This window comes from Manihot esculenta, chromosome 4, assembly GCF_001659605.2.
Source record: "Manihot esculenta cultivar AM560-2 chromosome 4, M.esculenta_v8, whole genome shotgun sequence".
Classification (NCBI taxonomy): Eukaryota; Viridiplantae; Streptophyta; class Magnoliopsida; order Malpighiales; family Euphorbiaceae; genus Manihot; species Manihot esculenta.
In genome coordinates this window covers 32,508,486-32,522,872 of record NC_035164.2, presented here as the reverse complement: position 1 = coordinate 32,522,872, position 14,387 = coordinate 32,508,486, and the positions used below count along the sequence as shown (strand labels likewise).

The window sequence follows — 14,387 nt, the reverse complement described above, 5'->3', positions numbered from 1 at the left end:
TGGGCCGAGAGTTGGGCTGGACGCTGGGCCTGAGAGGGGTCTGCTGGTCAGGGATCAGGCTGGACTGAGCGAGGAAGCTTGGTCGAGCCCGGCCCGAAAGCTGGGATGAGCCAGGCTTGTTGGGGGTATCAAGTACGTGGGCCTCTGTGTCATGGGCCTTTGGCTGTGGTCAAGCCCCTGTTCTGGGGTGAAGAAATCCAGCGGTCATCAAATTATAATATGTGAACTTTCAAATTATAGTATAAAAGTACTTTATCATATTAATTTTTTATATTAAAGACAAATAACTATAAGAAAAGACTCGTATTAATTTATTTAACATATTAATTTATTTATCATATTATCCACTTAAGAGATAATAGGCTTTTATCATATTAATTTATTGCCGTTAAAATAATGGATGATTTCACTTTTAGTCCAACACATATTATCTGCACATGATTACATGATTTAGATGATTTCATATTATTTATTTTTAATGATCTGATATCAAAAAAATAGGATTTTATAAAAGTTTTGTAAACTTAACCAAAAGGCTCCTGAGAAGAGATGATCTGCCCCATGCGTAACGGTTTCTGATTCTCCCGGACACACATACGGATGGACTCACAAGACAGATGGGTTGATCCCCTTTCTGATTCTGAGCTAGGCCTGGAGATTGAATTAAAGTTGAATTCAGATAGGATCTGTTTTATGGGTCCGTAAGGACTGGGTCGGTCTAGTTGAGAAAGCTAACTGGTGTTCGATCTTAAAGTTGAAAGGACCGAATCTGGTTCATTCAGAAGACTTGAAGACCTCCAAATAATGGGCTGGTACTATGGATCTGGCCCCAGATCGGGGTAAAAAAATTCTGCGGTCATCAATTTTCATCGTCAATTATTATTTTTATTTGTATGTAATTAATGAGTTATAAAAAGAAATGAAATTATTAGAATAACAGGAAATCAAGAGAGAAGTAATGAAATATGATAAATAACAAATTTAGTACTTTTACAGAATCATATAAGTGCAGTGATAAATACATTAAAAAATATTAAAATTATATTTATTTAATTGGTATTTTTTATTGATTTATTGGAAGTATTTTTTAGTGAAAATAAATGATTTATTTAATTTTATTTAATTTAATTGTTTGCTGAAAAATAAATTTTCAAGAAAAGTAAGTGACTTAAACGAAACAAGAGTTTAGATTAGGTTGTGGTCATTCCATTTGCAAATCCACCGCTCGGCAGCTACGCATCATAATGAAAGGGATCTTCCTAGTAGTTTGTGCTTTCTATCACTCACAGTCTCTTTTTGCTTTTGCAGATTTGGAAGTTGGATCCACCAATTTATTTCAGGTAATTTAGTGAAAATTACATATCAGTATTCATATTTTTAAAATCTAAATATTTAATTTTTGTGATTTAAAAATTAACAAATTATTATAAAAAAATTAAATATCTACTGTTGTATTATAGCTTAAGAACTAATTTATTGTGTGCAATATTTAAACTAAACAGAATAAATCATTGAAATGTATAAGATGGTGATTAAATTGAAAATGGAATGAATTAATTTTACTGTAGACTAAGTTTGTGCGATCGATCGGTTCGAAATCGAATTGAAACATGTTCTTTAATAGAGTGATTAAATTTTGGTAATTTAAAATTACAATGATTAAAATTGTTTACTTCTAAAATATAGATTATGCAAGATGTAAATAAGTTTTCTAATACCAATTGGAAAAATCTGAAAGAATATGGCCATTCCAAAAAATCTTTTGTAAAGAACGGAACCGAAGCTTTTACATTTTCCAATTTCCACCGACTCCACCTACCTTCCCGTACCTTCTCGAAAGCACCCCCTCCTCTCTGTCTATGGGGTCTCTTTAATCTGCATTATTGTAATAGAGAATACAATAAAGGCAGACCTCCGAAGTCAAGCTGTTCAGCGCCAATTTCATTCCATCTCTAGTCTCTGTTTCCTTGCACCTTTCAGGCATTTTCACAAATGGATGAAGATGGTGCTGTCACTGTCTACAATAGCAACGCCATTACCGATGCCAAGAAGAAGAACCCATTTTCCATCAAGATAGGTTTAGCTCAGATGCTTCGCGGTGGGGCGATTCTCCAAGTCACTAATCTACGAGCAGCCAAGATAGCTGAAGAGGCTGGTGCTTGTGCTGTGATTGTAGCTGAACCAACGCGTCAAGGAATTAGGCGAATGCCTGACCCGTCTCTTATTAAGGAGATAAAACGCGCAGTCTCCATCCCTGTAATGGCTCAATCGCGTGTTGGCCATTTTGTTGAGGCCCAGATATTGGAAACTGTTGGGGTTGATTATATAGATGAGAGTGAGATTCTAGCTACAGCGGATGAAGACAACTTCATTAACAAGCATAATTTCAGGTGCCCATTCATTTGCGGGTGTCAAAATCTAGGGGAAGCGTTGAGAAGAGTGAGGGAAGGTGCAGCTATGATAAGGATTCAAGGGGAAATATTAGGCCATGGAAACATTGCTGAGACAGTGAAGAATGTGAGGAATGTGATGAAAGAGATAAGGGTTTTGAACAACATGGATGAAGATGAGGTGTTTGCATTTGCTAAAAAGATAGCTGCACCTTATGACCTTGTAGCACAGACTAAGCAAATGGGAAGGCTGCCTGTGGTGCAGTTTGCTGCTGGAGGGATTGTGACCCCTGCAGATGCAGCTCTGATGATGCAATTGGGTTGTGATGGAATTTTTGTGGGGCATGAAGTTTTTGATTGTGCTGATCCACATAAGCGAGTGAGGGCCATAGTGCAAGCTGTTAGGCATTATAATGATCCTCATGTGCTGGTTGAGACTAGTTGCGGATTGGAGGATGCAATGAGAGAACTTAATCTCAGTGAAGACAGGATCCAACAGTTTGGTGTTGACTAGGGAAGTAGTTCTAGTTTCCAAATAAAAGATATGCAGTTGTCGATTATAGAGATTAGAGAGTACGTCTTTTTAGTTGGTGTGTTTTTTCACTACTAGTGTCTATGTTGTATGCTGCATTTTCATTGTCTGGAAAGACAGATCAGGAATACAATAAATTGTTTGTTCCTATTAATGTTGAACCTTTTGTTTTAGTAGATATAGAAGATTGCCCACAAAGGATCCTAATTATACATTCACACGATAACCTTTAGCATGCTTAGCAAAAAATTCAATAATTTTTCAGTTTTAAAGAATTATAAAGTTATTTGAAATGTTTTTATGTTGGTTAACTATTTATTGCTTGATTGACATTAGATTTATTTATGTCCCTTAACAGACTCATTCAACATGTAGTACAATTGACTATGAATAAAAGTGCATATGATGTGATTGTTCATCGTTGCATTTCGTGTGGATGTGCCCTGTTATGTTCCCAATAGGGAAATACTGTAGCAATTTTGGGAATTTCTCATTTTAGAGGACAAGATTTCCTGAAAATTTACCCCCCCCAGAGAACTACTTTATTGTGTTTTATGCAGAACACAGGAAGAGTGCCATATATGATTCTTAATTTAAAACAGAAAAAACTTTCTATGCCTGTCTTCCTAAACTTCTGAAACTAACCAAAGCTACATTCCTATCTCCTCCCTTTTCTTCTACCCTTAATTTAACATATAGAGGAGACATTTTTACAATTTTGATTGGTAATAAGCTGGATCCACCTTGGACCTCATCTAATGTCTGCTAAAACCATTTAACGGCTCCTATTTGCTTCCTATATCCATTCTCTTCTCAGAGATTACATGTTCTTGATCTCAGTGGCTTATAAACGACCAAGTTGAACATGCAAACTCATTTTTATGTCTTCCTTGTGCTTGTGGGGTTCACAAAGCATCAGGTTGGGATAGTGATAGCAAAGGGAACCGCCTATCCATCAATTTGAGACTGGCCAAAATGCTTTGAAGTCACCAATACAGAACAAGAAAAAATAGCAGAGAAAGCCAAAGCTTTCTGTATTGTTATTTACCATTGTAAATTTCACATGCTTGATCCATCTCATGCTTGTCAAATCAAGCAGGGAGTCTCAATTCTGGTGACGGCAAGAGTCTGTAGGGGGCATTTTGTTGACGCCCGGATCCTGGAAGCAAATGAAGTGGACCACAGCCAACTCCTTGGCAATGTTGGCAATGAAAATCAGAAACATTATTAAGCATAATTCTCTAGAACCATTTGCTTGTCGGTGCAGGAATTTCAAAGTAATATCGACAAGGATGACAGAAGGTGCAGTCACATTCTGTTGGATGATGAGGTAACCATGTGGAACTTGGCCGGGTTTTGTGACATTGCTGAGATGGCTAGTAATGGCTGGTCAATGATGAAAGAGGTAAGAAACTTAACACCAATGAAGATGATGTTTTCTAATTTACACAGAAGATGGAGGCATCCTATTGGTCTTGCAGCAGAAAACTAAGTGAATGGGTAAAATTTCCAGTTATGCAAATTGCAGCCTGGAGATATTAAGACGTCTGCTGATGAGCCCTCATGATGCAGTCGGGATGTGATGGTGGGCTTGTTAGATTGAAAATTTTTGGATCAGGAGCATATATCACTGTATAGATCAGTTGTTTTCTGTGGTTCAAATCAATATTAAGTGAATTCCTGCTATTTTTGGGCGTTAAGCACGACAATAATCCCCGACTCTTGGCAGATTAAATGACACCATGGTGGACGATGATATCATTTAAGATTGATCTGATAATGTAATGTGTCCCTCTGGTCTTTTTCTTTGCCTTTCAGTTCATTACTTTGCTGGTAAAAGAATTCTCAATATGTCCTATTGATCATCAATTGTAATGGATTCTTCTTTCCAATTGTATATATATATAACAAGTTTATTTCATGTTACTGGTAGCCTGATGATCATATTTTACATAATCTTGTCTAAAGTCTAAACCAACACACAGAAAGAGATGTAAGCCGCACGTAGGAACAAAATCGTTCTTTATGTTTTTGTCCCCATACTTGGATATGAGCTACTATACAAAATTGATGACTGCATTTTCACTTTCTCACGGGTGGATTTAGTCACAAGGTCGAAGAATCCTTACTGCATTAGTGCAGGAGGAGGAGAATTTTCCTTTCCATTTCATTCAGCTGCTCCTATACCTAGAGATAAGTAAGAGCAGTTTGAAAGAAACTTTTATTGTTCTTTCAAATTATAAAAGGCAGATAAATGGTGATTTCCATCCTAATTAGGAGAGATAAACTTCTATATTGCATTCTCTGTTTGAATGCTTCCGTTGTTGAATAAACATCTCAATGTGATCTCATAAGCAGAAAATATTGCTCCATTCACAACATAAGCTCTTGTAACAGCAGTCCCCAATCCGCGCAAGAGCACGCGGTAGCCTTCCTCTTTAACACTTCTGCTAAAACAATCCAGAATGCCATCATACTTCTGTGGGGAAGATGATGTCTGAGCTTGCAGTCTTGTTTTTATAACATCTAATGGATAGCAGCAAACCCAACTCGCAACTCCTGCTAGTCCTCCAGCTACCAGCATCGTTTGTAAGCTTTCTTGGCCTTTTTTTCTGCAGCCAGGATGAAGCTGCTCTCTTATGTACTCGTATGTCCAGAAGTAGAAGCCATGAGAAGGTGCATCTCTAAGAACTGTGATTGAAAATCCTCGATATATTCCTCTTAAACCTTCAGTCCTGATTATGCTCTTGGCAACACTTACAGGACCTCTGTGACAATCTGGCTGATGGAGTTCTGCATGACTTTTGTCCTGCAACTGAATGCGGATCTTTACCAGTTCAACAGGAGAAAGCATAAGACTCTGTAGAGCTCCTGTGCAGAGTCCTCCTAGAGCCACACCTTTGTAGGAAGGAGGGTCAGTAACCGAAATCGACGAGCCAAATGCTCGAGAAAGGATAGCATAGATCTGGAAAACCATCGCATTCTGCAACGAGCAAAACTGTTATCAACTTGAGCTCATATATAGAAAAGAAACTGCTGAGACAATGCTGCCATTGCAAGATGAAAGTGCATTCAGTCAATTTTTGATTACTTGTAACATATTTACTGAAATCAGCTAGTTTATATCAGCTTTTTCCTTGCTGCTTCCATTCACGCACAACATTAACCAAAATGTAATGATTCTTGGAGTGTACAGTAACTTTTCATCTACACCAATCCAATATAATTAAAATAGTAGTGTTAACAATCAGAAGTTAAATAGCAGTACAGTCCAGTGAATAAATCCCTAGTATCAAAACATTGGATACCCACTTACTGGAAAGCAAAAGCACAAAGGATATACAATTGGTGGACTACAGGCTCAAGGTGGCTAAGGCTCCATATTAGCATAGTAACTTAACTGCATTTTATCAGATAAGCAGGTGGTGCATCACCAGCCAAATTTCAGGATAATGACATTCTTAAAAATTTAAAACTAGTCACCATCCATTCACCGAAAAGCAACATAATCAATCATAAACAATACTATATTTTAGTCCCCACAAGTTCAATCCTTTACAGATTTTTCAACTATTGCACCTTTCATCAAATTAGATATCCAGATTCAAAAAAAAAAGGGAACCAAAATCAAAACAAAGCTCTACATGATCATGATAAGGTTTTAATAATTTTCCATGGACATTCCAAGTAATTAATCTTTTTCCATATTAAAAAAAAAAGGTAATCAAAATTGGAAGGGAAGAGCCATTACCTGAAAGGTGACTGATGCCAGGGGTGCAGCCATCCCTCTGTAGAGAGCACCAGGCCCTTCGGCGGCGATAATGCGGCGAAGGATGCTCGAGGCAGAGCCAGAGTTAGAGTTTTGTTGCTGCCGGATACGCAGAGTATCAAGTGGATAACCAGAAACGATACCTGCAATTCCACCAAAACCACCGGCAACAAATTCTCTGCCCCAACTGCTAGCAAGAAACTCCGGCCAGAAATCCATTATGTCCTCAATCTCATTCTCTGAAACAATTAAAAATTTCGAATCTTTTCTTTGTTTGGACAAACCCGATTCTTCTTCTCCTTCTTCTTTACTACATTCACACAACCTATAAGCTATAACAAAACAATCAATAAATACGTATAATCTTCTTAGCTTGCATGTGCTTGCAGCTTTGAAACTCTTCTCTTCTTTGCTCACCGTCCGCTTTGTCTTTTTATGCACTCTTTCTTGAAATCTCGAAAATGCAATCTAGCTATCATAATAAAAATCTTTTCATTTTGAATGCTTTCTCAAATCCATCCACCTTGTTTCTCGCAAATGATTAAAAAAAAAAGGGAGGAAAACGAAATCTTTTAGAAACAGTAGAATTTGAAGAGCTTAATCTTGAACAGAAGAAAGGAAGAAAAATAAAAATAAAAATAAAAATGAAGAGCAACCCATCCAAAGAACCTGGAAAGCACAGAGACCACGTTTTCGGTAGCTCTATTTCTTTCTTGCAGGAATGGACCGAAATAAAAGCCACCCGTCGCTATTTTGTTGGGAGCGAGCTGAAAGAGGAAACGGCCAACGTCCACTTTCCATGTAAACAAGACAAATGGCATTACGTACGATGATGTAAGAATTTTGGGTGCTATGAGCCTAGTGTTTTAATACCTTTTGATTGCCTAATTAAAAGGGTAATCGGTGGTGGGTGGCTCAGGCAAGTGATTTATGACATTAGTAGATGCATGGATGCTTGCATGGTCCTGTAAATTTATACAAGAGAAAGTATATTTATAGAAGCAGCATGTGCCTAAAATCTTTGAATTAAATTTCTTCTTGGACTCGTATATGAGATGAGTGATGAATCCTCAAGTGATCATAATCTTATTATGCAGTATTAAATTATTCAAGTACCCAAATAAACTCCTAATTTTGTTCCTCCATTACTAATTAAAATTTAGATTGGGGGGCTCTATGCAAATATAAATAATATTTTGGATTAGGTATAAAAAATGCAATTTTTTTGAATAAGTAGGTTTGTTTTTATTGGGAAGGTGACATCAGCTACCATTGCCATTTGCCAATGCCTGAGGAGAGTTCATGATTGGGTATGGTGGCATGATTTTTTTTATCTGCCATTCGGAAATCCTTTTAAAGTGGACCTCGTCGGAGTAATCATTTCCAAATGCTCAAATCCAACTATTATAATTCCTTGCTTTAAGAAAGGAGCTCAAAATTTGATGTTGAAGTTCATGAAGACAGCCTATCGAAAATTGATCCGGGTTCAAGCACACCTGTTCTTCTATCGGCTGAAATTATAGAGCGTATAAACTTATATGAGAATATGAGTAAATTTATCACCGTTAAAATGAATATTTATATAGAGATATTTATGCATTTGTTATATATATTTTAAATAATTATATATGAATTTTGATATAAAATCTTTAATTTATAGTGATGAAACTCATTCTCATATATAAGATCGTGCTACTCTCCGTAACCTCAATTTCTATCTTTTGACAGCACATCCGGAAGAATCGAAATGCTATGCAATTTAAAGGGACCCAACAAGAAGCTAGGGAGACCTGTTAATAGAAAGAACGTTAGGGCCTCAGTCCAGGCACAGAGGGGGCAAACCAGTAGAATGGATTTGCAAAAATTTTCAGGCTGAAGTAAATCCACGTGTTGGAATGTCTTGCAACGCTTACAGAAAAAGCATTCTGCTTGCAATTAACAAAGCGTTCAGTGAAGTTATTGTAGAAAGAGATTACTTGATGATGATCTAAGCAATTCATGGTTGCGAACACCCCGAAAATCTAAAGGGGGGTCATGAATATTTAGGGAGTTATAAAAAATTGTACTTCAATATCTATTACTCGTGTACAACGTGTTAGCAACCGTGTCTTATAACTTCAAAGGCTTTTCATGATGCAAATTTTCTTGGTAATTAAAGAAAAAACTTAGTCTCGACTTGTCATGATCCGGATCCACCATGAACTCAGGACATCCACCATAAACACCCAAGACAAATCCAAGTGGATGCCTCCATTTTACATCCTGAACAAATGCAAGGATGTACCAAAACTAGATTCATTTCTAAATAAAATTCCTGGTACCGTTTAGTTTCACACAATCACTGAGATGCCACAGGAGAAGATAACAGGAAAATATACAAGCAAATGCAACCATGGAAAAGGGAAATATCACAAAAGCATAACCTTTTATTTAGTTTCACACGATTACTGACATTTGACTCGAGGTTGAGTGGCATTTAACATAAAAGTACACCATTGCGTTAAGCTAAGGATGTCTTAAACCAACACTAAAGAAAAGATGTCATCACAATATAATCTGCAGTCACACGCCATGAATCGATATATTCTATTCCATGGGTTTGCAAACCCTCATTTCTTCCCGCTCTTCTTGAGCCCAGAACCTCCGAAAGTTCCTTTCTGAGTTGCCTTGGCCCTAAGCTCCTTGAGTGCCTGTTCCAGAGGTGAATCAGATCAAATTAATTATTTTCCATGATTCAAACCTATGAAAAGAATTGGCATGAAGCTAAACAATAATATATTCTTGCCTTTTCCTCTTCCTTTTTCTTCTGAATGTTGGCCATATCAGTCTGCAGAACCAGAATAAACTCATAATACTAATAATAATAACACCAACAAATAGATTATATAACCTTAACACAAAACTTCATAAAAAAAAAGGCAGAGAACAACTGTGCTCTCGAGGTATAACAAGTTATAGAATTGTTAACTCGCTTGACAAAAATGTAACCCACATGACAAAATATAAGTGAGAATCTTTATTATTTACATAAATGTGAAAACAGTGTGATGAACAGTGATAGAAATTATCTTGCAGCAGTCTTGAAACAATAACAGATTAAGCATTATACCACCTGCAAAGCATAAGGAAGTTTCATCTCAAGCAAATAGCACCAGTCCCACAGCCATAGTTCAAACATAAACTGATGAAAATCTAATCAAGGCATCTCAACTTCCATAAGAGAAACCCCTTAATCCACAGGCACAAAAGAAGGTAGAAAAGATAAACACACAAACATAAGGGGGGAAAACTCCTACAGATACAGTTCATATGATTTGTTTCGATAGATTAATTTGGGGAGAGACCAAACCCATTTCTCTTGTTTGAAATTTGAGAGTACGGCATTCAACCCAAAGTAAAATATTCGTAAGAAATTAACCAAATAGCTGGCCTCAGGTAAGAAGCCCATTTGCAATTGCCAGCACCAACTCCAGCATGTCAAGCTGGATTTTTTAAAACAAGGATTAAATGCCATATATCACCTAAAGAATTCTCGGCTTTTAATCTGAGTGTGGTTCTGGCAAAATCTAGATCGACAAAATTCGTACAATTTCTGACGCGATTTCCTAAAACTCTTGGGGAATCGATTGCAACAAAAAAGCAATCTGCATCCCATGATTTTCACTAAAAAAAGCTCACAAATTTCTTAGCGATAGTAAGGAAGCTGGCAAAATAACTTCAACGCACTTCAAAATTTCCATTAATAAAGTATCTAATAATTCCAAATCTTAGATTTGTGAATCAATTCAAATAAGCAACCCAAAAAAAGCCCAAGCCGAGAAATTCTAGGTAGGATATCCTCAGGGGAACGTAATAATTCCAAAGTTTAGATTTGTGAATTAATTCAAATAAGCAAACCGAAAAAACCAAAGCCGAGAAATTCTAGGTAGGATATCCTCAGGAACGTAAACCAATCCAACAGCAAGCTCAACAATGCACAACGTAATCAAAGAAGACAGCAACCTATCAAAACTGAAGAAAAAATTGTTTTAAATTAATACCTCATCATATTCCTTCTTATCAGCCTTGGGTTGTTTCAAAGGCTTTGCTTTTCCACCTGAAAGAAAAAAAAAAAAAAAACCTCAAAACCCCAAATCTAAAATACCAGGGTCTTGCCCTAAAAAAGAGAACAAATCAAGTGTCACAAAATTGAAATGTATACGATAAGTACCTTGCTTGGAAGACATGGCTGGTAGCTAGGGTTAGGATCTGATTTGAAGAAACGAAAGAGAAATTGGGAGAAAGACGAAGAGAGTCCTAACCCTAATTCACTGAATTATTGCAGGTACTTCGTTAAATTGGACACGAGAGATTGGTATCCTCCTAATATAGAGCAAACACGTTACACGTGTACAATTGATGATCAATCCTGGCCGTAGGTTTTGCACACAAATAGGTCTTGTGATATTACTCATACACCCTCCAGCCATTACTTGTTTTCTGAAGAAGGGATGGGTACTTTTGGAATGTAAAAGTACCTACATGCCATTTTTATTATTTTATTATGCTAATCCACTATTAATAGATATTTAAATTTTATTAGGTTAGAAGGAAAAAGAAATATACATAGAAAAATAAATAGTGTTATTAAATAAAATTTTATATGTAATTATTAATTTTATATGTATTTTAGTAATAAAATTATATAATATATGCCATTATTCATATTCTTCAATGCAGGGAAACCCAAAAGATACAAGCTCAGTGGGCTGATGAATGAGTCTACGCCAAGCAATGCCTTGCATCGCTCGAATAGGAAGGAAAACGTAGGGAATTGGCTCTCTTGGATTGGATTGGGATCAAATCAGAAAAGGCAACAAACTGAAAATGCCGATTTATGATCTAAATTTGGATGAGAAGCAAGTCTAAATATAAACACGCTATTAATGGATAACAAATTGTACTATTGCTGTGTTGTGGGAAGAAGGCGGCCTAATTAAGAGGCGTGAAGGATTAGGCTTACTGCTGATTATGCAGAAGCTATCCGTATGCAAAACACAAAAGAATTCCTAATGAATAAAACTTCCTATCTGTTGTTAGATCCTTGCCATGAACAGACATCCGCAGGGCCAATTTTCCTCAGCTTTTAAAGTATCCCAAAGTTGGATCAGTTTATATGAACTAATCCTGCATATACTGTTACCAAAAAGGAAGCCATTGCATATAATACTAATAATAAACCCTAAAATATAAGTTATCTAAATAAAATCTACGATGGGTAAGTCACTACACTACTCAAAAGCCCACTGATTCTCTTTACGAACTTCTTCTTCTTCCTCTGGTGTGAAGTCATTCTTGATGTGAAAAATCTCTCGAATCTCCTCCGGACTTTTTCCCCTCATCATATCAGCCACGCTTTTGCACAATAAATCCATTAGGTTCTTCATGTCCAGATAGTTTGCAGCCATTATCAAGCCAAAGAGAACGGCTTGGTCTTGCTTAACTTCTTTCACAAACTTAATATCCCAGTCCTTGAGTGCTTGATGCCCATCTATGGGGAAAATCTCATCCTTATCTTCAGCCACCTCCAGATGCCTCTTGCAGTACTCTATGACCTTCACCATTATTCTTCCGGTCACATTCGGCAATGGGATGATTGAGTTGGCACAGCCATCATCTATCATGTGCTTGATGGTTTGGCACTCCAATAAGACTTCTTCATCTACTTCAAATATCTCATCATCGGAGGATCTGAGGGTGATCTTCTTCGATGGAGAAGAAGTTGGGAGTGACATGATTGGCGGGGGTTGGCTTGGTGTTGATGATGGAAGAGAAGATGAAGAAAAACTCTGAAACGTAAAGATGCAAAGAAGAAGAGGTATTTATATGGTGGTGTTGTTGGCTATCTGATTCCGTTTGTATCATGGGAAGGATTTTAGATTTCCCAAATCCTATAGGATTAGGAATTGTCTTGATGCCTGTGTAGTGCAGGAGAAATAAAATTCTAAATCAGTCAAATTCAACTAATTTAAATGCATTAATTATATTTCTATTAATGAAACAAATATTTTATTATTAAAATATTCTTAAACCAATTACAAATACTAACTCTTTAAGTTAAAACAACATGTGATTTTAAAAAATTATTATTTAAATATTGTAGATTTTATGTATTAATATGAAATTTAATTTTTAATTAAATTAAATATACAAATCAATTTATATATTCAAATGCGTGCAAGAATTTTACTTTATTAAATATTTAGATACCGTGAGAGTTCCACGTTGATATTATCAAAGACAAAATCTACCAAATACCGAATGTATATATTTATACCATATAATTGAAATACGTAATTTAAAATTAAAAAAATTATTTAAAATATAATAAAATTTATATATTAATATGAAATTTTGATTTTTTATTAATTCAATGTAAAAATTAATTTGTATATTAAATATGGTAAAATTTTCCATATTATCTAAATGGTGTGAATTCGTTGTCTTTGCAACTAGTTTGTCCGATTTGTAATGCAACATATTTCTCTATCAGTGCAGCAAGCTAATAAGCAGGGTGAGCACTGTTCGGTTAGAATTAAAATAACCAATCGAATCGATTTAATTTAATAATTTAATTTAATTTTAAAATAAAATTGATTCGATTCGATTTTAATTTTTAAAAATTTCGGATTGATCGATTCAGTTCGATTTTGAAGATAAAATAATTTTGTCCAACCGAACCGACCACGCTGCGTTTTATGATAGGGTTATATCACTTCATTTCGTCACTTTTCCAAGTTTCCATCCCTCTCCTGCATACAGCCATCTACCTACCTCTCTCTCTCACAGTTGAAGCAGGCTGACGGCCGCAAGAGTCTCCTCACCGTTCTCGTCCCTTCACCGTTCTCATCCCTTCTTCGTTCTCGTCCTTCAGTTCAGTCCTGCAGCCATGGCCACCCACCCACTCAGTCGCCAGTCCCACAACCACCCACCCATGGATCCACCCACTCGCGAAAGCCAGCCAGAGTCTCTTCTCTCCATCCTTCGCGTCTTCAGTCCTGCAGCCACGGCCATCCACCCACCCAGTGGGACATTCCCTTTTGCACGGCAGATTTTCAGAAGATGAACAAGCGCTTTACTTTGTCATTGACTGTCTTTTTATCTTTGATTCTGTTATTTGGAGAGGCGAAAACTATTGATCCTTACAAGGTAAATTCAATTGATTCAATTCTTTTGCTTTTCTAATGGTTTTAAAGAAAATTTTTGCCCCGAATTGCATTTGGGTGTGGATTCTCATTGTTCACCATTATCCTTTTGATGTATGTTTGGATCAATTTCTGCGCCTCCTACAATTCTCTCTATATTTGGGGGAAATTTTGAACTTTATATTTTCTGAGTAAAATTATTGGCTTTTGATGTTCAGTTAAAGCTGATTGAATCTCATCTCGGCTTTTACTCTGAAATTTGAAGCCTGTATATGGATCAGATAATCTGTTAGTTTCAAATTTATGAATAAAAGAATTTGCTTTGAAATTAAGCCTGGGATAATTTAACTATTATATTTGATTAAGTATATTAGGTTAGAAGTTGTTGATTAATTTAGATTTTATGATTAATTGATTGGATTTTATGGTTAATTAAATATATTAGGTTCAAATCAATTCTTATTAGGCATAGATTATAGTATAATTCAATGAAATTAGAGAAAAGATCAAAA

The 14,387-nt window shown here is 36.1% G+C and overlaps 3 protein-coding genes across 3 annotated transcripts; 1 reads left to right on the top strand and 2 right to left on the bottom strand.

Moving 5' to 3' along the window:
* Window positions 1-1,773: 1,773 nt before the first annotated feature.
* On the top strand, window positions 1,774-3,083 carry LOC110613092 (pyridoxal 5'-phosphate synthase-like subunit PDX1.2). Its single transcript, XM_021754030.2, has one exon. The coding sequence runs from the start codon at window positions 1,993-1,995 to the stop codon at window positions 2,902-2,904; it is 912 nt and encodes a 303-aa protein (XP_021609722.1). The 5' UTR covers window positions 1,774-1,992; the 3' UTR covers window positions 2,905-3,083.
* A 1,777-nt stretch (window positions 3,084-4,860) lies between these two features.
* On the bottom strand, window positions 4,861-7,951 carry LOC110612722 (mitochondrial arginine transporter BAC2). Its single transcript, XM_021753493.2, has 2 exons — window positions 6,674-7,951; window positions 4,861-5,905 (listed from the first exon to the last, which is right to left on the bottom strand). Exons 1-2 carry the CDS (start codon window positions 6,908-6,910, stop codon window positions 5,213-5,215), a joined length of 930 nt encoding a protein of 309 aa, XP_021609185.1. The 5' UTR covers window positions 6,911-7,951; the 3' UTR covers window positions 4,861-5,212.
* A 3,926-nt stretch (window positions 7,952-11,877) lies between these two features.
* On the bottom strand, window positions 11,878-12,521 carry LOC110614129 (SKP1-like protein 1A). The gene has a single exon (XM_021755614.2). It carries the CDS (start codon window positions 12,463-12,465, stop codon window positions 11,962-11,964), a length of 504 nt encoding a protein of 167 aa, XP_021611306.1. The 5' UTR covers window positions 12,466-12,521; the 3' UTR covers window positions 11,878-11,961.
* Window positions 12,522-14,387: the final 1,866 nt, after the last annotated feature.

Bases quoted from the DNA above. Each gene is read 5' to 3' on its own strand.
- LOC110613092 (XM_021754030.2), top strand. From the start codon at position 1,993: ATGGATGAAGATGGTGCTGTCACTGTCTACAATAGCAACGCCATTACC.
- LOC110612722 (XM_021753493.2), bottom strand. From the start codon at position 6,910: ATGGATTTCTGGCCGGAGTTTCTTGCTAGCAGTTGGGGCAGAGAATTT. The intron at 5,906-6,673 runs GTAATGGCTCTT...TGCTCGTTGCAG, and splicing joins TGGCATCAGTCACCTTTCAG to AATGCGATGGTTTTCCAGAT.
- LOC110614129 (XM_021755614.2), bottom strand. From the start codon at position 12,465: ATGTCACTCCCAACTTCTTCTCCATCGAAGAAGATCACCCTCAGATCC.